General features: G+C 35.8%; 1 protein-coding gene across 29 annotated transcripts in view; it reads right to left on the bottom strand.

Moving 5' to 3' along the window:
* Sox6 (SRY-box transcription factor 6) overlaps window positions 1-27,031 on the bottom strand; it is a 605,718-nt gene that overhangs the window by 65,595 nt on the left and 513,092 nt on the right. For 20 of the 29 annotated variants that reach the window (XM_070032825.1, XM_070032826.1, XM_070032829.1 and 17 more), the window contains 3 exons: window positions 20,545-20,694; window positions 14,705-14,930; window positions 11,421-11,608 (listed from right to left, as the gene is read on the bottom strand). In XM_070032825.1, the coding sequence (XP_069888926.1) occupies window positions 11,421-11,608; window positions 14,705-14,930; window positions 20,545-20,694 (564 nt within the window). The remainder of the gene's footprint in view (window positions 1-11,420; window positions 11,609-14,704; window positions 14,931-20,544; window positions 20,695-27,031) is intronic. The other 9 variants (XM_070032840.1, XM_070032817.1, XM_070032818.1 and 6 more) reach the window with 1 other exon arrangement.

Here is a 27,031-nt window from a genome sequence, read left to right as displayed (position 1 = left end):
CCTCACAGGATTTTGGTAAATTTCAAATGAGACTCTGTCTAAGGTCACTATGATCAGAGAAGTCTTAAGAATAGCAAGGGATCTTTTTTTCTCTGTGGTGCAAGAGATAGAACCCAGGGTTTTTCTTATCATAGTAAGCATTCTGCAACTGAGACATATCCCCAGCCCTAGAAAGTTCTTAACAAGACTATGGAACCTAAGAGTTCACTAAAAATGTTTCTTTCAATGTGTTCCCATTTTACGGGTGGAAAAATTGAGATCAATTTTATTGCTGCTGTTTTACCATCAACATATGGAAGGAGATGCCCAGAATTTATAATTTCTCTTTTCACAAAAGTCATGACAATTCTCCACTGAGGGCTACAGCATAGATTTCTGACGTAGAAGATATGAGAACTAAGGCTATTGGGAAATGTAATCATAAGATACCCTTTGTTTTTCTTCAGAACTAATGCTGTTGATTTCATTTATAAAAAGACAGAGAGGGCAAATCAGGGTTGTAACAAAAATAAAAGCAAGACAGTACTTTTGGAAATTCTAATATTAGTTGCAAATGTCAAGAATGCAAACTGAATCTTAGCTAAAAGCGAACCTTGGCCAGAGTACTCCCAGTTACACATTTTTTTTTTATAGCCAGATTCAAGACAATGCTGAGGGGGAAGCAATGAGGAGAAGAATTCATAAAGAGTTTTTACTTTTCACAGATACAACCATGGCCTACCAGTTAAGAATGTAAATGATCAGGTACAGGAATACCTACCACCACCAACAGCATAGAAAAAAGACCCAGAGCCTAACACACACATACACATATTCTTTTTCTCTTTTTCTTTCTCTCACACAGAGTGTTATATAAATTCACACTATCATACAGTCTCATAACAGATAGACTGACATACATTCAGAGACATACAGACATAGATTCATAAACGTATCTACAGACACATGAACTCAGAAAGATAAACATTTACACAGATACACAGACATAAAGGGACAGTGACAGTTACAAAGATGCACATAGTCAGACAGACATACAGTAGGTACCCATTCTCACTTACATAGATACCTGGAAAGACAGCCACACATACATACAATGTTTGATGCATGAAGACTGTTTTTAAAATTTAGGTGAAAGCAAGTAAAACATTAATGCAAGTATATGTACAACAGGATCTAAAATAGGATATATTAGAAGTATCCCATATTGGAAAGCTCTAAGACTGGTTTAGAGGGTCCACAAAACCAAAATTTTTTACAATTACTCTTGTGAATCCTTATTTAACGTTTTTTTCTCTCATGTGTATACAGTGGCACTTAAGAAGTTACATGGCAAGGATAAATTTTAATGTCAAAGATATTAGAAGAGATGTGTTGTAATAAGTTAGGTATTAAAAAGATTTATAAAGATGAAAAATCCATCCATCAGTTTTTTTAATTTGAAAAATATAGCTAACATTCAAAATGTAATTTATATTACTATCTAATCAATTTGTTAGTTACTATAAAATAAATGCTTTAATGTTTCCATTTTAATATCTAATATAATACATTTTGATAGATATATCCCATACTAAATTCTCTGGTTTTTTTAAATTAATTTAAAAAATGTGAAAGGATCTTGAGATCCTAAAAAGTTGAGAACAGCTGGTCTAAGAGCTTAAAAAGCTAGGGGGTTAGATCTCCAAAATCCTTATATTACTAAACATGCTCTCTATACATATCTAAAACAGCAACTCTCAGAAGATGTATGTGAAATTGTATGTATGTATGCTTCTGTTAAATTTTAACCCTTTTACTGGAGTAGAAAATTAACTGGCTGTGGCATTTTAACTTAAAATACTTGTAAACTAAACTAAACGTCTAACATTTTTTCAAATCCTTACCTCTATTCTTAAAAAGCATCTTAAATTTTATTAAATCTACATAAATTCTCACCATCTTTTCCATTTAAACTGAAGAGAAGAAAAGAACCAAGCAAGTTTGTTGTTGTTTTTATGAATTAGGCCTTAAACTAGTAGCTAGGCAACCACAGAAGTAGCCCTGACAACAGAAAGAAAGAGAGAGAAAAAAGAAACACCCAACAACTTAATGATTACATTCAGCCAGGAGCTTACATACAGCATGGCATAGTTGTCCAATGTTATCAGTTCAAATACAAAATCCAAAATTAATAAAATTTGCCTTGCTTTTTTCTAAATTTTAGAAAAAATCCTTCATAGTATAAATACAGCTATTCATTTCAAAGAAGCATCCAGAAAGAAGACATGTCTAGGTTAAATTCTTTACCTCATGATTTTAGCATTGACTTCTTTAAGAATGATGCTTGAAACTAAGATGAGTGTCTGGATTTAGATTCTAAGTAAGATAGCCCTATCAATCTCAGAGGTGAAGAGAATGAATGAGATACTAGAGAGAAGAAATGCAGGAACAAGGTGACACAGAGCTAGTCTTAGTTTCTTCATCTGTGAAATGGGAATAGCAACAGCTGTATCCTTGAATTTGGAAAGGTTCAAGGAAGATAATATGTGTGACGTGTTTTGAAGCAAGAACTATAAAAAAAATCTCGTAATACCACGTTGTGAAAAATACTACAGCTTTTAAAAACTGACACTTGCTCTGTTTTATAAATTATGATGGCTACAATTAAATTTGTCCCCTTAAGTGTAAACTCTCTAATGTGTTCTATTTTCCTTATAGGACAAGTTGTTTTCCTGGAGCAGATTGACATAGGAGAGCGCTGTGACTGAGCACGTTACGCAACTGTTCACAACAATGGTAACTCTGATTAATTGGTACTATGTACACCTTTGAAAACAAGACCTCACTAGCCTATATTAGGAGCTGTAATAAGAAGCTCATTCATTTCAAACACATTTTGCTAAATAATTTGCTCACAACTCCCTTTCACTTATTGTTATATGGCTATATTGATCTTCTGTCTAAACCAATCCTGTCATGCAACAATGAATATCTGAATCAATTGTATAAATAACAAGAGCAATGGCAATTGGCAATGGGAAGCAGAAAATATACAGTATGTGTTTCTTTTCCAATAAGAAGGAGCATTGTTACATTTATGCATCCCTGATGTACTATTCTCATATTTTACAAAGTATGGATGAGGAAAGAGAATCTACACTTGTACAAGTTAAACAATGGTTTTTTGAAGTAGAAACAAAGTTTTGCCTCAATGATTGTATTGTAAAATTTTGTTTTACTTTATTAAAAAATACCATTTTGCATGAGAAATGTATGTAATTATTAAGCATAAGGTTACGTAGTTTCAAATATCATTGACTTGTTTCTAGGTAAATACATTAAAATGCATTAAATTAGTAGGAACAAAGGTTCCCTAACACACTAACATAATCATATTTTAATATTACTATCACAGTGGTTATGGCCAGAGCCTAGCAAGTAACTAGTATATACAAGTTACTCTAAGAGAAAAACAAACAAACAAACAGATTTTGAGGCTTTGTAAGAAGCTCTCTGTTAGTATCTTATTTGCTTTCTTTCTATCCTAAGACATTATGGCCACAAGGAACAATAGGTGACCCATTTGTTACTAGAGATTATCAAAGAGAGAAAAATTAACAAAATTAGCAACACATATGACAAGCTGCCTGATATCTTTAAATAATAATGAAACTTATATTGATGAAAATGTCTCTTCTGCTCAATACATGCTAAGTTCACTTTTCCTCAAAGTGGTCCTTCAAGGAAAGAATAATTGCCTTCATATTAATGATATGGTCATCAGGGTATGATCGTGTACCCTGTAATTCCAGCTACTCGGGAGACAGAGACAAGATGATCACCAGTTTGAAGTCAGCCCAGGCAAAGTAAGTGAAACCTTGCCTCAAAAACATAACACAAACAAGAGTACAGCCCATGGCTCAAGTGGGAGAATATTTGTCTAGCATGCACAAGGCTCTAGATTTAATCCCCAGCATATCAAAACACACAGATAGACAGAGAAATTATGTTCACTGAAACTCAGAAAAGTTAAATAATTTACTATAGTAACACAATCAGTAAGCAGCATAGGAAGAACTATCAAACAAGACAAATCAACTCCAACTCATGTTCTTACTAATCTGTCATGAGGCTGTTCATCTGTGGATGCTCCTGCCTAGCCAACTCCTCTGTTTCTCTGTCTACACTTGCACCATCCTATCTTCTATTTCCAGAACTAGAGTCCATGGACATCATGGCAGAAAATGAAAAGTACACAGAACACAGGAGACTCAATGTTTTTCCTGCAATGCAGCTGTTATTTATTTCTTACCTTACTTCCTTCAAACGTTTAAAATTGCCAATGTAAAAGTTATTTCTGTATGTAACAGGTTGAAAGATACCAGGAAACTATCAACAAACTGACACTATTCTCTAAGTAGAAATACGACTAAGTAGATTAGAAACATCAAATCCAAAATGACTGTGGGTATGTTAACTAGGTCTCAGTTTGTCTAACTATAATGGGAAGCAATTGTACCAAATCAAATGTAATGATCCCTCCAGTTCTTCCATATGCTACAGCTTTAACCTCACCAATACACTTAAAATGTAGGTGAAGTGTGATAATAGTGATCATTTATAGCTCATTTTGATTCTTTATGAGGTCAACTATTTCTCCTACAGATGACAGGAATAACAGCTTAGGCCACCTACACATGGATGCATCATCTGCCTGTTGTGAGCAGCTGTGATAGGCAGGTAACCTATCTTACACAAGGCCCATGCAATGAAGTGCCCAGCCTAATCACCAAGTCAGCACCCAAACATCAAGTTTAGGACACATTTTAACATAGATCCATTCATTTAGAGGGCCACCCCTGTATTCTGCCAAATGCCCTTAGTTTAGCTTTGAGGACATTTATAAGCAGCCTTATTAAAATTCTGCTGCATATTGTCATAAAATACTCTCTATCTTAGAGATGTCAAGACAACAAAATTCGGTAAGCAATTAGCTTATAATATGATCTAATTGCACTAATACTCCAACAGGGTTGGGATAGCTAGGGTTCTTGGTATGGAAAACTAAAACTCAGAGGAGGGCAGTAAATGAGACTTCTGCTGGCAGGACACTTACAATCTATAAACGAGGCTATGTTGAAATGATGGAGCATAGCAGCTCCTAAGGCGCTGTTACAGTCTACTGTCCCTATAATCTATATACCTAACAGACGCTAAATACATCATAACACAGCCACCCAGAACAACTCCATTGGTGCCATTCTGGTTGATTAAGCCAACAATATTTCATTTTAAAGTGCAAAAAAACTGGGATTTGTGTAATAAAGTGAAACATTTCATGGGTTAACTTATGTATTCACATGAACACATAAAGTGAACTTCTAGGTGTGCCTGTGTAAATATTAACACTGAGTAGACACATCAACTCTTCCCTATGCATATTTAATGTGATTAAATGTAACATGTTAACCGTGGACACTGTACTGTACTTCCCAAATTTCCCTATCTCTCAGTTTCAGGGAATGCTATTGGTAGCTACCTCTCAGCTATTGGCCCTATTTTGGCATTGGCTCAAGCGAAGAAAGTCACCTCAGCCAAAGTCAATTCTTAATGGACACGGCAGCCTCAAATCTTCTCATAGCCTGAGGGCTTAGTTAAGACTGGGTCTTCTTTTGCCCAGTCATTTCCATAGATGGCGATGAGAGCATCTCCAAATAAAATTACTGCTAACCTCTATATCATGGTCAGGTTCCTGCTTCCCAGGAAACCCAAATGTGTGCCATCTTCCTTTGTAAAGAATGTCCAATTAAGAGTAAGAAGAAGAAGTATATTTAATACATTGTAAGATTTCATGACAGCAACACTGAAAAACTATCTAAAACTGTATTCTGGGTTACAAAGAATTAATTCATAAATTAAACGTATGGATCTTTATATCTAAAGAAATAGGTAATCATTGTAGGTTAGACAATTTTGAAGAGAGTTAAAGTGAATTTGTCATGATCTCTTTTCCAGTCTTATTGTGCATTATATAATTACCTTTTTTGACTCAGAAGAGAGTCTGATCGTAAGAAAAAAAATAGCAGTGTCCTCATGGAAACTCATGAAATTTAAGATAGTTATTTAATAATAAAAAAAATAGTGTAGCTATCTAACTAGTAAGGATAGATAACTACTCTGGATACTAAAAAAATGTCTGATATAAAATATAAGTTAAAAGAATGACATTATTCAGAAGAAACACCATCTTAATCTCATATCCAAGTGAATTTTTTTCTTTATTTTATTTTATATTTTGAGTTTTCTTGTTCAACTGATACTCTATCACACAAGCAAGGCTTTTTGCTGGTTATTTTGGCCCAGGTTGGTTTCAAACCTAAATCATCCAGATCTTAGCCTCTTCTGAGTAGCTAGGGCTATAGCTACAAGGCACTGCTACCTGACTCCAAACGAATTTAAGAGCTAATGAGAAATATATAATCTGTAGAAGTCAAAGATAATTGAGAATTTTACAGAGTCTGCATTTGAACTTCACTTCCAGTTGGTGGTATAAACTCAACAACATGGGACTATGGAATGACTTTAGTTGTCCTCTCAAAATCAAAATGTTGAAGTCCTCACCCAATGTGATAGTAATTGGATGTGGGTCTTTTAGAGATAATTAAGATTAGATAAACCATGAGGGTAGAGCCTCCATTAGAGCACATGATTAATCTCAAGTATACAAAAGTATATACAATTTAGCACATACCAGAGGATTCACCACAACATGATACGTGTGTTTTCCCATCATATAAGGAATGTAACATGGAGCTACACAAGGTTTCTAAGGAAGTGTGTGCCCCTTCAAATCTAAGGAAAGATGGGAAAAAAACCAAGCTGTTGAATTAGCCTAAATCCTCAACACTGATGAGAGGATAAAGAAAATGTTGACTATACACACAAAAGTACTAAAAGCAGAGAGTATTATAGAGTAAAGAGGCTGGAAGAATGTCTCACACAGACACACACACAGACACACACACAGACACACACACATACACATACTGTTTCAAAAAGGGAGATGAAAAAGAGAGACAGCGAAATATAGGAGCAGGGCAAGCTTGTTCAAAGGACATCATATATATCTATAGAATTATCAAATGAACTCTTTTATGCTTTTAATAAAAAATAAAATATATAAATAAAAATGCAACATATGTGCACATATATATGCACATATACATATGTACATGCACCATACACATTCGGTGTAGCAACTTAGTATAGTGAGAACAGAGTAAAATCAAATTCTTTACTAAGCCTTGGGAAGTCAACATTCTTTCAGAGCTAAGCTTCCTAATCTGTGTGAGGGCTTTGATCACTACATGCTTTAAGAATCCCATCATTTTCCCATCCTACAAAATCCTTTCCAAGCTCTCTTCACAGCTGTCTCTGACTGTAGACCAATAATAGGTAGGTAAGGGCAAGAATTAGGTTCAGAGTGAGCAGCTCTCCGTGTTCTACTGTAATGGGTTGAACTGTGCCCTCCAAACAAATATACTCATCTTCATCTAAAGTTCCTGTAGATGTCATCCTATTTGAAATATATATATTTGTAGCTGAGAGTTAATATATGGTCATGTGGATTTGGATAGATGCTGAACACAGACACACACAGAGGGAAGACAACCATTAAAGAGAGGCAGAAACTAGGGAGAAACAGCTGCAGGCCAAGCAACAGCAAGAATCTGTTACAACCATCCTCAGGAGAGGATTCTCCTTTATTGCAGACACCTTGGCTGGTGATTGGCCTCTAGAACTGGGTGTGTGAAAATTTCTGTTGCTTTAAGCTACTCAAAGTGTAACAAAAATGAAAAAAAACATCCCTAGGAAATGAATACAACCACATTTCCAGAATCTCCAGACTGTCACATCACCTACCCTGTTGAGAAGGAAACACAGAAAAACTAAAAGACAGTATCCCACACTCCCAGCTTCTAGGAACTGGGGAAGATACAAGATCTCTTCTGATGAATGAAGACTCCACCACAGCAGCCATGCCAGAATGAACAAAATGTGGAATGAAAAAGAGGTCTCGTGACCCTCACTTTCATAGTCTTTACTGAATAAACATATAAATGGAAACATTTAGAAAAATTTACTCTAACACTGTTACCATTACCCATCATGTTATACATTTTGTCCCTATATCATAATCCCTTGCTCCTCTCTAAATAAAAACCTCTCATGATTCAGCACTGGAAAGGTACTATATTTTCTTTCTTTCTTTCTTTTTTTGGCAGTCGTGGGGCTTGCACTCTGGGCCTGGGCGCTGTCCCTCAGCTCTTCAGCTCAAGGCTAGCGCTCTACCACTTGAGCCACAGTGCCACTTCCGGCTTCTTCTGTTTATGTCGTGCTGAGGAATCGAACCCAGGGCCCTCATGCATGCAAGGCAATCACTCTACCACTGAGCCACCTTCCCAGCCCACCATCTTTTAAAAAAATAAAATATTTCATTCTACCAGGCAATCAGAATTTTTCATGCTATCTCCTACAATCATCCCTCAGCTGGGCCATTCTTCCACAGGAAGCCTAATGATCTTATACGTAAATGAGATAGATTTACACCCTGGACAGAACTAACCCGGGGATTCCTGTCATAAGCAGAATAAAGAGCACACAAAATCATATCCCATTGTTCTCTAGTATGCTCTCTCCCGGCCTATGCCTTCACGGGCTCCTGCTACCCCTTCTCCTGCAGCACTCTGGCCTCTCAGCTGATTGCTCTGCTGCCTAGAATGCTCCTCACTAGCTCAGTGCTAGAACTCTCAATATCGCTTTCCAAGAGACTCCTTTCCATTACATCTCAGCCACCCTACAGCTGCCATGTCCCTACTTGCTTGATTTTTCATGGAAAGTTATCCACCTCCATATTACTTTATTTGCTTTATTTCTCTAGCATCAGTGTCCCTCTGTTAAAATGTAAGCTCTATGAGGACAAGGATTTTTAATTGTTTTCTTTCTTTTGTTTTAAATTAGTGTATTTTTATATTGTACAGAGTGGTTACAGTTACATGAGTAAGGTAAACAAGTACATTTCTTATCGAGCATTGTTACCTCCTCTTTTTGTTTTCCCCTACCATCCTTTCCCTCCCTACCTCCCCAACTCTACCATTCCCTGACTAGAAGTTGTAAAGTTCATTTTCAACATAGTGTCTTGTACATCTCATTGTTACAATAGGTCAACCTGTATCCTTATTTCCCTTCCCCTCCCCAAATTAGAAAAATGTATAGGGGCTGGGAATGTGGCTTAGAGGTAGAGTGCTTGCCTTGCATGCATGAGGCCCTGGGTTTGATTCCTCAGCACCATATAAGCAGAAAAAGCCAGAAGTAGCACTGTGGCTCAAATGGTAGAGCGCTAGCCTTGAACTGAAAAGCTGAGGGACAGTGCCCAGGCCCAGAGTTCAGGCCCCACGACTGGCAAAAACACAAAAAAAGAAAGAAAAGGAAAATGTATAAACAAGATGCAGGGCACCATAATCAAATATAATGACAACAGGGGTTATACCATGAGGGAAGAACAAACAAAAGAAACAAAAAAAAATCACATAGTACATTATAAATACATTAAAAACAAGAGCAGGAAAGAAAAAATAAAAACCTCTTGTGTCCCTACCTTGAGGTTCATTTCACTCAGCATCATCTTTTTTTTATTTTTTTGGTTGTGGGGTCTGAACTCTGGGCCTGGACATTGTCCCTCAGCTCTTCAGCTCAAGGCTAATGCTATACAGCTCAAGGCTAATGCTATACAGCTCCACTTCCGCTTATGTGGTGCTGAGGAATCGAACCCAGGGCCTAATGTATGAAAGGCAAGCAGTCTACCACTGAGCCACCTTCTCAGCCCTACTTAGTATCATCTTAGATAGTCCTATGTACATAGCTTTTTACCTTTTCTGCTTATCCTAGACATATACTAGATATTGCAAATAATGGAAACCATGGGACCTATGTTTCTTTGGGCCTAGCTTACTTCACTTAATATATTTTTTCCAAGTCTTTCCATTTCCTAACAAATGGGGCTATGTCATTCTTTCTGATGGAGGCATAGAATTCCATTACACACACACACACACACACACACACACACACACACACACACACACACATCCCATTACATTTTCTTGATCCATTCATCTACTGAGGGGCACCTGGGTTGGTTCCATATCTTAGCTATGGTAAATAATGCTGCAATAAACATAGTTGTGCTGGTAGCTTTAGTATGGCCTTGTTTGTGATTGTTAGAGTAATGTCCAAAAGTGGGACTGCTGGGTTATAGGGGAGCTCTATGTGGAGTCTTTTGAAGAACCTCCATACTACTTTCCAAAGTGGCTGAACAAGTTTACACTCCCACCAACAATGCAGTAAGGTTCCCTTCTGTCCACATCCCCTCCAGCATCTGTTGTTATTAGAGTTCTTAGTTATAGCCATTCTAACTGGGGTGAGGTGGTATCTCAATGTTATTTTGATTTGCATTTCTTTTATGGCTTGGGAGGTTGAGCATTTCTTCATGTGTCTATTGGCCATCCTTCTTTCCTCTTCAGAGAAGTTTCTCTCTAAGTGTTTAGCCCACTTATTTATTGGGCAGTTGTTTCTTTGAGGATTTGTTGTTGGGGGATTTAATTTTTTGAGTTCTAAGTATATTATAGATATGAGACCCTTGAGGACAGGGAGCTTTGTTTTAATTCTGAAATCAGAGTGAGAACTCAGGGTTTTGCACTCTTACTCAGCTTGCTTGTTCACAGCTGACACTCTCCCCACTTGTGTCATATCTCCAGCCCCAGCTAGCCTCATACTGCAAAACTCCAGGTCTCTGCCTCCTGAGTAGTGAGAATTGCAGGCACGAGCCACTGGCTCACTGCTGTATCAGCACTGCCTGGACTATAGTCTATTAGTAGATAGATACATACTAGATAGATAATAGATGCTAGATAATTTGCAAAATCAGAAACAAAAAGGAATGCATTTTACAAACTGCTGTGTGTTGTATTTTGCCCAGGTTGACAGGAGACTTAGTATTAAATCAATGGTATAAATTATGGTATCACATTAGCCTTCATTGTGAACATATATGCTTCTTCTTTTTTAATGCTTGCATATTCTAATCTCATTCTAATGAAATCATATATACTCTTTATTATAAGATACCTTTCAGTATTTTGGAATGTGAAAGAAATATACACCCATAGGCAGGTAGGTGGGATGCCTGGGAGGCCATCTCAGTGAAGGGGAGAGTAATGCTTAAATGAGACATATGACAGGTCTGAGTTAAATACAGGGCAGCCCTCAAGGGAGAGGCCCAGACCCTTGGTTGCTGGGTGACATGTGGGAGCCTGACAAGAGTGAGGGAAAAGGAATCTATGGGTCTCGCAGATCCAAAGGCAGAGGAAAGAAGGTTTTACCTTTTCATTCCTGCAGTTGTTCAGTCCCACATTATTCATGGAGGAGAGTTTTCCATCAACACCATGTGGCTGTTGCTGCTGTTGCTCCCGCTGGATCTGCTCTCGCATCTTCCGGGCTTCCTGAATGGCTTTCATCACTGTATCCTGATCCCCAAAAAGGGCAGGAGAATTGAGACTGGACAGGATATCTGCATACATAGGATCCATTATTAGAGACTTGTGAGGTTAGACTATAAAGTACTGCTAAGATCTACTCTCCCTTACAGAATATCACATTCTCTCAATAAGGAAGTAGGAGCCACATTTGTGATTTATTAATAAATGTGTACAATACCATGCATAGAGCACAGAAAGCTGGGGGTAGCAAACTTTGCTGGTGCTTTTAGCCTGGGAGGATACTCCAGCACTCCAGAGTATATGGATTCTTCTACTCCCTTCTTGTAGATAAGGTCCTAGATACCAAATGTGTGTCCGTTTGGGAGAAAATGTCTGTTTTGGTGCCATCTACAGTGTATGAACAAGCTTTCCTCCTCTTTGTAGGAGCAATAAAGTTAAAGACAATGGGAGAGCTGTGGAAAGGAGGCGAGATATCTGCCCAGGTTCCTTGTTCTATTTGGTATGTTCGTATAGAAAAGCGATTTCAAGCTTAGCAGAAAAGACCCTGTGAAATACTGCATGCGTTTTAGTGACATCTGTGTGTGTTTGTCCATGTGTCTACTGCAGGAGAGGGTGAGTGGGAGGAATACACCATGCTCTCCATTCCCCATTGCTGGCTGGTTAATGAAGCATTTTTCTCATCATGTTGTCTCAGTTATTTACGAAGAGAAGGACAACTTATTCCCTGCCCCCAACTTGAACACCCACTGCTCTCAGCCCCCCTGTCTTCATGACAGTGAGGCTATGAGTGGGGGAGTGGTTTTCACCTGAGGATGAGTCCTCAGGTAAAAGTAAATATTTGCAAAAATAAAGCAAAAAATAAACATTTGCTTTTGTTATGATCCAGTCACAGAGGAGGAAACTCAAACTGAAACAAATCATCTTGCATAACTGGCATTTTTACCTTGGATAAAAAGGACACTTTGAATAAGGGTTTCTAGTTTTAGACAACAAGAAAGGCAATTGTTTGATAACTAATAGATTTCAGTTGCTGTAGCATGATCCACTTTTAAAAGGCTTTGTATGAAGATTTCATAGTACACATTTTTATCTCATATAGACAGAGGGAAGAAAGGTAATCAGACTACAATCGGGCTTATATCACATGCCTTATGTGTGCCATACGTGTGCAATAATGTCTTTGGATAGGTCATCTCTGAAAATACTTTTTTAAGCACTCAGTTCCTTTGTAGGATCTAGAAAAGCCACATCATTTTTTTCTCAAGCTTTTCTCAGCAAAAGACCATTTCTGTGCAATATTCTCAGCACAAGAGTGCTGTGCACCCTAAGGTGCTATTACTTTAGCCCATCTGGCTCATGACCTGAAATACACTGGGCTGAGGTATCAGTCCCAAACAGCAGGACCTGTGACATGGTCATTTTTGTCCCTCTCAATGCTCAATACAGTGAACAAATGCTTTCCAAATAAAACACAGAAGTGCATTCTAAAAGGGCCACTTTCTAAAGCAGGTCTATTATTTATCATTAGGCTAGCTTTTTCTCTCTCATCTGGCAACTTCCAAAATCCCAGCCAAAAGATATTCTTCATATCCATTGCTGGGCATGAATCACTTCTTTCTTCCACATGGATACCACTGACTTGTGGGGAAAACCTGTGGGTCTCTGCAACAGGCATCCTGACTTAAAACATGAATAGGCTCCTGTGTAGATTCCAATGCCCTAGATTTCAACAAGGAAGATTGTCAGAGGTTCTCTCAGACTCAGTGCAGCTCGGCAAATATCAAAACTCTGAGATTATAAAAGGAGACTGAGTTATGTATAAGTGGACCTGGGTTTCAGCCCTGGCTCTACTAATAGCTACAGAACTGTACTTAAGCCATTCTACCTGAAAGTACTACAGCTTACTGGACAACAGGGTAGTAATAACATTCTATCTGATTCATAAAATTATTGTGAGAAATCAAATGAAATAACATACTTGAGAATGTTGTAAAAACTATAAATGCTATACTCACACATTTTAAAATCTATTAAAATAACCTTAGCTGGCTTGACACAAAGTAGATAATAATAAACTAGATATAATCCGTAACTCCTTGGAATCTCACCAAAATGCCAGAAGTAGAGCTGTGGCGCAACTGGTAGAGTGCTATCTCCTTGAGCAAAAAAGCTCAGGGATAGTACCTTGGTCCTGAGTTCAAGCCCCAGGACTAATGCATGCATGCACGTGTGTGTGTGCGTGCACACGCACACACACACACACACACACACACACACACACACATACACAAGATATGTTGAGAGACTTAATGTTGAGAGACTCGGCACTTTCTTGTTGAAAAGTACTTTTCATCTTTCTTCATTTTACATCAACAGGTAAACATGTTGGTGCACATTTATTTTTGCTTTTTAAAAAATAATTGATTTGATTGCCTTACAGGGCTAAATACCATATTTGGCAACTATACATGTATTTTTCTCCCTTAGTCTTCATAACAAACTATGAACAATATTATTGCCTAACAGGCACTATCATTCTCCTTTTAAAGCTTAGGAAAATGAGTTTAGACTATTAAATAACTTTCTCATGACCATCCAGGTATTCAGTAAAGGCTTTAGTTTAGCATGTCTTACTATAAAATCCAAGTTTTCCTCCATAGTTTTCAAGCAAGGGTGTGAATATCCCTAGAGAACTTGCAACATCTATCTCAGGCTAAAGAAGGAAGAGGATCCTTAAGACACAGCTTCCTGGATATTAATGTTATTTCCTATGTTATTTGTCTTAATACAAAACTAATATGAGTACTGTAAGGTTAAAATTCACATATATTTTTGAAGGGAAAATATAAAACTCCCAGAAAATTTCTTTTACTTTGAGCAGGTGGCTCTGAGGCCAGGTCCTAATGTCCTTGGAGATTTACTTAAGAAACAAAGCTCCAAGGAAATACAGCAAGTACTAGATTTCTGATTTGCTTGATCGACTCATCATCATCTAAAGAGTTCATCTGGCAAGATTTATGTTATGACCTTTTCCAAAAGTTCTGATCACCTAAGACACTACACTGGGCAACATTTCATTAGAAAAGAAGAAAGTACTGTTATCTTTTACTAAGCAACAAGTTGGAAACAAGAATCAGTCATCACTAAATAGGTTTGCTTTCTTTTACCTAATTCATAAGTCTCTTCTTGGTGTTGACTTTTCCATTTACCTAAAGAGGATCCTCTTCCCAGGCTTCCTCCAATGGGGCTGGGGATGCTGCTTTTGTTTGGCAGATTGACAGGGCTGGTTTTGCTGGCTGGGAAGAGGTTCTGGGTGGGAGATGTTGGGGATTTCACAGGCTCTGCTGTCTTAGGTCGGGATGAGAGATTCAGAGGCTGTGCTGCTGCCTCATCCTACAAGAATTTAACATAAATAATTATTTTAAAAAAGACAACTGAAGCACATTATCACTTAGTAAGCCACAGTTATTTTACACCTCAGAGACAATGCCACATTCTCCTACAGTAATAACAAAAGAAGCTAATTATCTACCTCCTTGAAGATTCATCAGAAGGAAACCTCATTAATTTCCCTGTGTTATGCTTCTATTTACATTAACTGTGTAGTTGGATCATTCTTTTTGCCAAATTAAAATCTGAATTAGCTCACATTACAGCTTAATTTCCTAATGTGTTTTCAGGGATCTAAATTAACCTAGGGCATTTACAAAGAATTATTTAAAATTTCAGTAGCTCTGTAGTGCTTTTATGTTATTTTCTCTGAAAAGTTCCTGTAACTATAAATAGTGTTTGCAGCTAATTTTTTAATATATATTTTAAATCAAACAATTGCAAGTACTTTAAAAATGGAAACATAAAAAGCTTTCTGATCTCCTGGGCCCCTGCCCACAGAGCCACATGCCACACCATAGCTTCTATGTGGCTTTCTGGGTGTGGGTGCTCTTTGTGGTCTATATTCTGGTCTGTATTCATGTTTAAAATTAATTTTTGCAAAGAGTAAGGACACATTATAATTATGTTTTATATACTATGATATATGCAATTTATTTTTCATGTTTAAAGTGATGTCTTGTTATATTCTTTGCTATATATATTTACAGAATGTCTATTTTAAGACACATCGCCCTCCACACTGAGAACAGTGTTCAAATTTCTGGCTTGTAACTCTAGTATAGCCAGGAACTTGAAAAGCCAAGTTCCTTGCCTTCATTTTGTCACATTTATTCTGCCATAAAATGTCTGGAACAATACTTCTATCATTTTAGAAAATTGGTTGCAGTTTGAACTTATTTATTTAAATGTTCGGTTGGAAGATGTGTGTTACTGTGTTCTGAATCAAAATCATCAGCAAATGTTAACTCCTGTTTCACTTCTGGGAAGGCACCAAGTACTCGCTTTTAATGTCATTACTTAAAATATACAATACAGTTTAGTAACAGAACATTCTTCCCTTTGGTAAACATGTGGCCTCACTCTGGGACTTTGTTTCTTCATTTATAAAATGAAAGCCTCATACTAAATTATCTCTAAGGGCTCATCTAGTACAAATACTACAGATTAAGGGGAAACAAAATGAGATACCAGAAAATACTATTGGAAAAGAAAAATTGGAAAGAGAAAAAAAATAAAAACCATGCACAGACATTATATAGATCACATTCCACATACTGTATTAGGCATAGTCATATATATTAGCTCACAGAGCCATGCCATGAGCTTTATGAGGAAGGACAGCATTAGGATAAGCTTGTATTTTTTAAAAATCATTTCTGGGACATTAATTTAGGTTTTCTATGACTTATCAGGCTGATGTTTTCCTCTACCACTATAACACTTGTTGAATCTTTTTTTAGTTTAATGTTTATTTTTTTTGGGGGGGGGTCCGGTCGTGGGGCCTGAACTCTGGGCGTGGGCGCTGTCCCTCAGCTCTTCAGCTCAAGGCCAAGTGCTCTACCACTTGAGCCACAGTGCCACTTCTGGATTTTTCTTTTTTCCTTATGTGGTGCTGAGGAATCGAACCCAGGGCCTCATGCATGCAAGGCAAGCACTCTACCACTGAGCCACCTTCCCAGCCCCTAATGTTTATTTTTTAGTTTAATATTTACTTGTATAATTCAATAGTTACTACTTCCACCAGCAAGGTGGATAGAAGAAATTTTAAAAAATTATATTAAGTAAAGTAAGCCAGGCCCAAAGAAACATAGGTCCCATGATTTTCCTTATTTGCAATAACTTGTCTGAGACAAACAGAAAAGGTTAGATAAGATGATGTTAGGTGAAATGAACACCAAAATAAGGACACAAGTGGTTTTTTCTTTCTTGCTATTGTTTCTAACATATTTATAAAGTGATTGTTTTATTGCTTTGTATGTCCCTCCCCACAGTATAACCGCTGTTTTCACTGTATTTGATGTTGATATAATTTGTGGAGGGGAAGGGAAAAAACAAATTGTTTAAATAGGGATACAGGTGGACCCATTGCAACAATGAGACGTACAAGATGCTGAGGGTAGGGATGGTAGGAGAAAAAACAAAGGAGGAGGCAACAATGCTTGATAAAAAAAAGTACTGATTTCCTTGTTCATGTAATTGTAACCCCTCTGTACAGTATTTTCACAATAAAAAAACTTATTAAAAATAAAAAAATAGTAAGAGCATAAACTATAAAAAAAAGAAATAAAAATAGCCCTATCAATCAAAAATGTTACGGACTCCTACAATACTTTCTTATTATAAGAAGCATAAGTATTTTCTCTGATTATACATTCCTCAGTGTTGCAATGGCTGTTTCTGTCAATTCTGTACAACTCTATAGGTGCTTTACAGGGAATGAGTTTTCCTATTTCCTTACTAGGATCTAGCTAGCAGTTTTCTACAAGAGTTGCTTTTTTATCTTATCTATTAAATCCTATCATTTGTGTCATTTGAGTCTATTTGAAATTGATTGGTTTTCTCTTTACTATTTGTAGTTTCATTTCTTTTTGTAAATCTGGTAGTTATTGAATGGAATCTCTATACCGTGAGCTTTTTTACATTGTTTTTACATTGTTGGATAATAGAGTTTATCTCTTTCTTTGAATATCTGTGGACTATGTTCTAAAACAGGACTGTTTTATGCTTTCTAGGCATAATTTTCATATTTGTTAAGTAGGTTAATGAATACTTTGGCCCTAATATAAGGAGATACTCATTGGGTACTCCACTTGATATCCTCATGTCAAGAGAGCTTTACATTCTGGCTATAATGGAATGCAAATTACTCATGGTACATTGTGAACAATTCAATTTTTTTGCAGGCTACCCTCTATTTTATTCTGGACCTTAGGTAGCTTCCTTACATGCATTTTTTGACCAGTACTCAACTAATTACACAGTGGACTAGTTTGAAACTTCTTCAGCATTACCTCTTTTCTCTTGTACCCTGTCTCATAAATCTGACTTATAATAAATAATACCCTACAATCTGTCTGCCTGTCTGTCTACTCAGGGAGCCTGGCAAGCTCCTATACAGTGTCTGAGAAACTTCCTTTAAACAGTTACATATCTTAAGCTCATTTTACTTGACTTCTTACAGATCACTGTCTCGTGCTCCTATATAAATGTCTTTAAAAATAATTGTTTCAAATAGTTTTGTCCTTTGGTTTAGTTATTTAGCCTGGGAAAGGCTAAATAATACAATTTGCCATAGAGATCATCTGGGTACTTAGTTAGAATCTCTCATTATGCAAATAAGCAACCATATAGGTCAACTCTAGTCACTTAAACCACCACTTCATTTCCTCTAATAGTATCATGAACATCATTATCATTATTAATATGGAATATTCCTTACATATTTTTGGAGTACATATTGTCTCAGTTAACAATATTAACTTCTATTTTACAGAGGAGAAAATTAAGGCTGAAAATAGTTAAGTAACCAAGCTAGTAAAAGTGATATAACAATTATTTAAGAACAGAAATATTCTGATTTCTAATATTGAAAGACATAGTACATAAAATACAAACTGAGGAAGAGCGAGGTAAAGAACTTATATTTATTTGTTACCTTCAGCAAATATTACCCTATTTCATTTTTGAATTTAAAATATGTGATCATGTTATATAGAGGAAAAGCAATCTGAGAGGTTCTCAGTGATCATAATTATTTTAATTAGCAAACTGTGATTGTTTTCAGAAGTTCTTTAATAATAGGAGCATTAAATTTGAAACGCTGGCCTTATATCTTAGTTTATGTATTTTACTTACATATACAATAGTCTAATAAGTATGAGAAATGTTTCCTTTGTTATTAACATAAAATATAGTCCAGTCCAATTATATAGAGAACTCCCTAAAAGTTTGCATGTGGTAAAGTGAGTAATAAAATTCAGTTGGCCCACAAAGATGGAATGGTAAAAGCAAATCTTTGGCCCACAAAGATGGAATGGTTAAAACTTGAATTTTACCAGGGAACATTTTACTCATCCAGTAAAGGCTTGGTTTGGGACAGCTCCAGTTGGCCAATTTACTTACAAAATGACTTATTCATGTTAAAATATTTAATACTCACTAGCTCAGGACATTGATGTTTGATATATTTTAGCAACTATGATTAAACCAAGTGCCTTGGTTTGAACTGTAGTGCTCTGATGATCTGATTCATATTCACAAAACGTTTCTGGATACAAAAGAATCTGTTTCCATAGGTTTACATTTCCTGTTTTTCAAAATATAAACTGCCTAGTTTCATGTCTTACTATTTCTATAACCAAACATAAAAATTTTCAATTATTTCTTTGGAAAATCTTAAAGAATGGATGGCATTAACTTAATTTTGGGGGGTGATGCACAGATGTCAATGATCTTAGTGATGTTTGCTTTTTTGATCTTTGATATTTACAGTCTGTTCCCACTCCCAGAGTTTAGAATCTTAAAATTCCTACATGTAAATTTTACTAAATAAAGCAATTTCAGTGATTGTACAGTATCCAGTGTTGAGCTTGGTTGCTCCCAACTGTTGTCCATGTGAAGATTATACTAACTGCAAATTTTTCTCCTATAATAAAGCTCCCACAGTCACCATACTTCTCCAAGAACATAAGTTAACTTACAAAGAAGTTAATTCTTGAAACTATTCAAATTCAACAATTCAGCATAGAAAGCCAATACAATTAAAAAATTTTTAAAAGGCTGGCCTGGTGACCATGCCTATAATCTAAGCATTTGGAAGACTGGGATTAGAAAAACCAGAAATTTGAGTCAGCTTTGACTACATAGTTAGTTTGAGGCTACCCTAGCCTAGATATCAAGTTTCTATTAGGAAAACAAAAGCCCCAAACAACTAGTAGCATCTTTAGGTGCTAGTGGTAGTACAAAGTTCCAGCAGCTCATCAATTTCCCTATCACTAAGTGCTACCTGGGAGGAAAATCAGTGAGGAAAGGCATCTACTAATGGTTCAGATATAACTTGAGAAGCCCTATTTTTCCTAATACAATTATATGGTATCAGGAATATGACCAGGTTAATGACACTATTCATTCCTTATAGCATTAGTTCGTAATTAGGAGAGACTTTCAACAAACCATGTGATGTCCAGTATTTGATTCTTTTCTATCACTTTTTTTAAATCTCAAATTTCTCCAATGGTACTACAAGTTGCTCCCCCACCTATTCAAGGAATGCGGAGAGAAGTGTTGGAAGTCTATGACAAAGACTGGCAATAAAACCATGGCCATTTGTGCCAATGAACATTAAAAAATTAAAAACCAGAATCCAATCAAGACTTTTTTTTTGAGAAGTGAGTTTGCAGTTAGGGAAAGATCTCACAATATAGCACTATTGTTATCAAAAGGAAAACACCTGTTTCTCAAAGCTCAGTCATGAGATTTATCATAAAGAGGAGCATTTTGGGGTTCCTTTATGTTGCTATGCTTCCTGCTGTTTATTCCCAACATAGCCTGGTTCACTACCTTCCTTGTGAAGCTATTTTCCAAACTGATTCCACAATCCTGCAAAGCAAGTTACCTTAACTTGAGTTACAGGGCTGGTCCCTCTCTTTTCATTTTTTATCCCAGTAGGTGAGACCGCCCCTGCTGTGTTTGGTGGCTGTGGAGTTGATGGCATCTTTGCTCCAGGTGACACCTGCATGCTGGCCAGCTGAGCTGCGTAGAGTTGCTGCAAAACAGAGAAGACAAACATTGATCTCTTTAAATGCAGCTGAAATGGAGTGGGTTTTTTTTTTAAAGAAAACCTTACTGTATTGTTAGAGAACTATTTCTTTTACAGCCTTGTAATTTCACTATTCTTTAAAGAGAAAAATAAGAAAAACTAAATAATGCATAGAGAAAGAATGTCAGAATGGGAGCCATGGTTCTGTTCCTTCCAGCATTAACATTACTTTCTGAACAAGCATTTTTATCTATGAACTCAGTTTCTTCAATTGAGCCAAAAATAATTTGAATAAATAGTCACTAAGGTTCTTTCTAGTTCCCAAAATCTCTATGAAAAGTTCTTTAAATTTGATGTAATTATCTTATAGGTGAGCTACAAAATGAACCTAAACTTCCCTATAGATTCATGGGAGAAAAACAATTGTTATTCACCACTGACTGAGCTCTGGGGACTCTGATCCTTCTTCTGCATAACCCCAGAGGCCCAGTAAATGTTACTCTTGTCTCAGGGTCAGATTTCTAGATCACAGGTAACATAATCTTCAATAAAACTAAAAAGTCAGATGTTTTTTTTTCCTGCCACAGGAGCTACCCAGGAAACAAAGTGCTTCCTTCATCCAGAAAGAGCATTTGATTTCTCTCCTCAAGCCCTGACTTTGGGACTCCAGGTACACTTCCCATATTCTCACTGCTGTTTTCAAGTCCTGCTCTGTGTAATATTTCCTATAGATCTCGTCAACAAACCAGTGATCTTATTCATTCTATCGGCTAAGACTTAAAATGCTCCTCTTGAAGAGGGATTAAGAAAGAATAATTGGGGCTGGGAAGGTGGCTCAGTGGTAGGGTGCTTGCCTTGCATGCCTGAGGCCCTGGGTTCCATTCCTCAGCACCACATAAGCAAAAAGAAAAAAGCCGGAAGTGGCGCTGTGGCTCAAGTGGTAGAGCACTAGCCTTGAGCTGAAGAACTGAGGGACAGCGCCCATGCCCAGAGTTCAGGCCCCATGACCGGACCCCCTCCCCCAAAAAAGACAATAAAAATGTAGGGTTTTTAAAAAAAAAAAAAGAAAGAAAGAATAATTGTGAGGTGAATTTGATTTAAGTACAATAATGCATCTATGGAATATCACAGTGACATCTTTCTATACAATTAATGTATACCTATAAAGAGAAAGGAGAAAAAAGCTCCTCTTCCATGAGATATGCTAAACAAAAAACCTGATATCATATATTTTAAAATAATAAACCTCCAAATACATTGATTTAACTGAATTCAGAACAAAGACCGAAAGCCAGGTTGGCTAGTCTATACGATTTAAATTTTTATCAATTTTTTACAAGTTCAGTATTACTTTACGGTTTACAAACCAACAACAATAACAACAACAAAAACACAAAAACAGCATGGCTATCTTGTAGAATGTAGAACCTCCACAGTTATGAAGATGGTTAGGGTTTCCCATACCTGTCCTCCCCACCTCTCTATGGGGTGTATCCCTTGTAATTGAACTGTTTTGATTAATATTGACATCTGACTGGTATGTGCTTATATATTGCTGAATCCTTATCTACAGATTGTATATGTGTTTAGCTTTCCTTACCTCAGCATACTATGTCTCCATGCTCTCCAATTTCTTAATGTTAGTACATTAATTTAAAAATGAATCTTTCCTGCTATATTATTCTCCCTAGATACTTCCTCACTGACCCTCTTATTTTCTTACTTTTTCTCTCTACTTGCCTCTCATCAAATGTTTTTCTATTTTGAAATCTTTTTCCAATTTTATCATTCAAGATTTCTATGAATCATTAAGTCTTCTGCTGTTATAGGTTTAAGGGTATTCTTTTTTCTCTGATGGCTTCTTTTTAGAGTATTCTGTTCTCTATTCTGTATGAATGATAGGTTTAGGATTTGTTTTTTCTCTTCTCTGCATTGTTGTCTCTTTTTCTTTCAAGTTCCTTGAGTTCTTTCCTATTAGAAGCTTTTCTAAAGTCCCTGGTGTTGACTGTTTATTCATCTACAACTGACATAATCAACTGAAAGTCTAAGGATGGACTTACTGACTGACAGGCTCAGTATAAAGTAATGATGCAGAAAGACTTTTCCTTGAGGAATTTTATACTGGGCCATTGTGTTAGGGAAACAACTTCAAATGTTCCCCTTAATTTGGGGAAGGCCTGTATGGCACATTAGGCAAGCAAAGCAGAAGGCAATTGTGGGCTCTTACTGTTTGTTCTCTCATGCCAACTCTGTTTTCAAGTTTGTATCACCATTCATTCTTGGCTATGCCTGATACTCAAGAAAAAAAAACCTTCCATGTTCAATTTCTCATAAGAACAAACTTCCAGTTCCAGCTGTGTTACATATAGATGGTGGTGGTAGTTGAGAAGAGGTGATAGAGTTAAGATGAACAAGGTTATAGGGGAATAATCTCAGTATCTATTTCTATCAGCTATCCTCTTTAAAATTTCACCTTTTACATCTGCCTTCAATGATACCTGGTATCTTCAACTCCTAAGCATTTCAAGGATTCAGTTCCAAATTGGGTTTAATTCTTTTTGGCATTTCACTCTAAAGGCTTAGCTATCAGATTTCTCTGTTTTGGGTAGACATTCATAACTTATCTACCCATCTCCCATATTCTAAAAGCTTTTTGAGTCTCATTTTTTATTTCTAGTTGAAAACTTACACCTGCAATCCTTAACTGTTGCTGTATTAGAATTGGGGTAAACCTAGTAATAAATGAATGTTCATTTGGTGTAGTTAACCAGAAGTCAGTACCCGATCTTAAGACTATTTAATGCTTGAAAACTTCATTCAAATATTTTCTTTTTCTCACAATCAAGATTAAGCCATTACATTGATAGTCAAATTTCAATCATAATAAATAGAAAGCTTCCTAGTTTGTCAGCCACAGAGAAAATAGTTCAAACTTTACCACATTTATAGGAGAGAAAAAACAGGTGGTTTATATATAATTTCCAGCATTACTATCATTCAGATGGACAACTAAAAAATTACAGTAATCAAAAACAGACCTTTCAGCACATGTAATTAAATGAAAGCTTAATAAAGAATAATTTGCAAGAGCCAGATGTGCTTATGTCATGATTGTTGCTTTCTTTGGAACAATTTTTCTAATATAACGAGCCTCTAAAGGAATTAAAGTTTCATAATTCTGTATGCAATGACTCAGTGGCAAGCATTCATAAGTAAGAGTCAAACTGCTAGAGTCAAACTTAGGCAAAAGAAAGGCTGTCTTTTTGCCTTTCTTTTATTCTATTGTATCCCTTCCATTTGAAATTAAGCTAGGTGTTTTAATAAGGGAGCATGAGAAACTTTAAAATTTTTTCTTTGGATTAAATAATGGGAGAAAAATACTGTGTTGAATAAAATGGAGAGAGGAAATAGGTGCTGCCTATATAGCAGTTGATAACACAAGTGATATCTTCTACTTTTGAGTATTACACAGTCATGAAGTCATAGAGGTATAAGACTTTACACCACTCATGCTTTCATTTTACCTTAACAATTCAGACTTTTTTATTCTACCAAATTCTGAGAAAAAGCATTAACTTGTGAAAGATGCAGAAAACCAAATCTATTTTACATCTACTTTTTTAAAATAACGACTCAGTTCAGTGATAATTCAGGTTGATTGAACAATACAGTTGAATTTTAGAAATTGAATAATATCAATTGCTTCCTCTTAAGCTCTGATAATCATACATTTTATACCCTTTTCTAGTAATTTGTCTGTTAAGGAGGCAAGACCACACAAATTATGAGGCTGGACATTAGGATATCATGAAAGGACTAAGTAAAACAAGTCTTGAAATAAAAATCAGAAAATGGAGTACAATGCTACAAAGCACTCATGAAAATTAAAGTATCACATTCTATGCAGCAAAATATATTATTTTAATTATAAATAATTTCAGATTGAAGATTTTCAGTTGATTTGGATAATAAGAATGTCAATCCATTAAATAGAAATAAATTCACAAAATAAATTTACATCTATTTCTAAAGCTAACCACAATTGGATGTGTCTGTTCTAAGTGCAAAGCTGTGTGTTAAGAGCTGGGGAGAACACAGCCTTGGAGAAGAGGTAAAAACAACTTTTTTTAACCTTTAACTTTTATTAAAAAACAATTTTTTTAACCTTGTGTTTAGTTACACACAAATATCTTACTACCCATGATAGACTGTAAGATTACTGAAGATATGAGGAATCTATTTTTGAGTGCTTAGCACTAACCATTCATGTCTTGCTAATAAACATCCAAGTAATACTTTTTGAACTAATATAGATAGAAATTTAGAAATGAAACTGTCTGTAAATGACATAATAGCATAAGTTGATGATTATATTTATTATCTACACAATAAATTGTGGTGTTGAGTTTAAAAAAATAAAAGGAAAATAAATAAAATGAAATGAAAATAAAATGAAACAAATTATATTGTTTCGTTAGAAATGGCTCTTTAGAAATGATTTCATAAAATATTTACTAGATAACCTCTCAGTAACTATTAGCTTCACTAACTTGTCTTAAACTTTTCTAATAGATTATACTCAACAGCTTTTTTCCCTCAATATAATTATAAAGGAAATGCTACTGCACTCTTTTCTGAAATAACATAAAATTGTTAGCTATCTTTTATTATTATCTTTAAGTAATTGTACAAAGGAGTTGCCATGTAACAAAGTAGTTTATAAATACAATTCATTTTGATAAATGTCACCCTTGTAAGTTATTCTAATGAATTAGCTTCAGTTAGAAAATCCCTTTGCAGACAAAAGACTTAGGAAGGAAAAAGTTTGAACTCTGATGAACTAGTACATAAGGGTTTTGAAAAATGTTATTCTACATGTAGGATTGATTGTCAAGTCATAGTTCATAGTCATAGCGATAATAATGAGTGATTCATTCCTAAACAAAGTTAAGGCTTTAAGAATCACCAATACAGTAAAGTGCATAATGGGATTTACAAATGTTCCACAAACATTCAAACTTCAGTAAAGAGTGTTTTATAAATACAGGTTTTCCTGGCTTAAGTTTGAACAATTCACAGTGATTGTCTAGGATATGGAATTGTTTCTTTTTTCAAGTTATATAAAAGGTACACAAACTATACATTGAAAACTGAGCCTGGATAAAAATCGTTCATTTTATGGAACACTTCAAAATGCAGTAAACAAAGTAGCTAGAATCAAAAATTTGGTGAATGGAACAATGACACATCACATGGAATTGAAGGGGCCTTAACACATCATTTAACCTAGTCTGACCTCCCCTTCTACTGGTAAGCAGGGGTCCAGTTAACAGAAATAGTTTCCCTGAGATCACTTACGTAGTGAGTCCTAAAGTTAGATCATTTTTCTAGCTTTAACTCCAATATTACCACAATGTCATTTAAAATATATTTATTTATTGAACATATAGTAAATCTTCGCACCTTTCAAGGACAATTCTTGCATTAATTGGTTCACTGATTAAACACCTGTTCATGAAACTCAATACTATATACTAATAAGCAATTCAGAAATGGCACCTGATTTAATTGAGCTAACATGAGAAACAGCCATTAAGTAATACTTAGACAGTACCTATGAAAATATGAAAGTTAGAAAGTATTGAGAAACAAAAGTAAAGATATCAAGAAATTCACTAACAAAGGTATCATTGGAGATTCAAAATAACGTCTCTGAGAAAATATCATTTTTTGTGAGTAAGATATATGCAGTTGGAAAGATTGATTATAAGCATTCTAGGATGAAGAACAAGTAGCATGGCTCTGAGGCAGAAAAGGAAGGTTTTTGAGGAACTTTAAAAAGTCCAATGTGGCAGGAATGCTGAGTGTTAGTGGAATGTCAAGAGAAGAGGGTTATGGTGGGCAGTGTAGACTTTTGACTCTTTAATAACCAAGCCTGCTTAGATTCAACACAAATTAGTAGGCTCTACCAATCAAACTCAGTTTTACGGGGAAATTCTTGAGTATCTGCCAGGATACACACTGGTCTATGTATTGTGTGGAGAGCTATATTATTCTGTTGCTGTATTGGGAAAAAGAAGTATGCTTGTCCCACCACACCAAAATTGATGTCAAATTATAATGTGTGATGTCACAGTGTATCTACATTTACCATGGTAAATGTAGATACATTATATATATGTCATATATTTATACTTCATATATACATTCTGTAATAAAAATCACATAAGACTTCTAATAGAGAATGACATAAAGACATAAGACTTCTTTTAAAAATTCATGATTATATGATTTTCCTATGTCCACATAACTATTTCACTAGTCTTCCAATAATATCCCCATA

Source organism: Dipodomys merriami, unplaced genomic scaffold (assembly GCF_024711535.1).
Source record: "Dipodomys merriami isolate MVZ:Mamm:240054 unplaced genomic scaffold, mDipMer1.0.p SCAF_21, whole genome shotgun sequence".
NCBI lineage: Eukaryota > Metazoa > Chordata > Mammalia > Rodentia > Heteromyidae > Dipodomys > Dipodomys merriami.
This window is presented reverse-complemented; position numbering and strand designations above follow the sequence as displayed.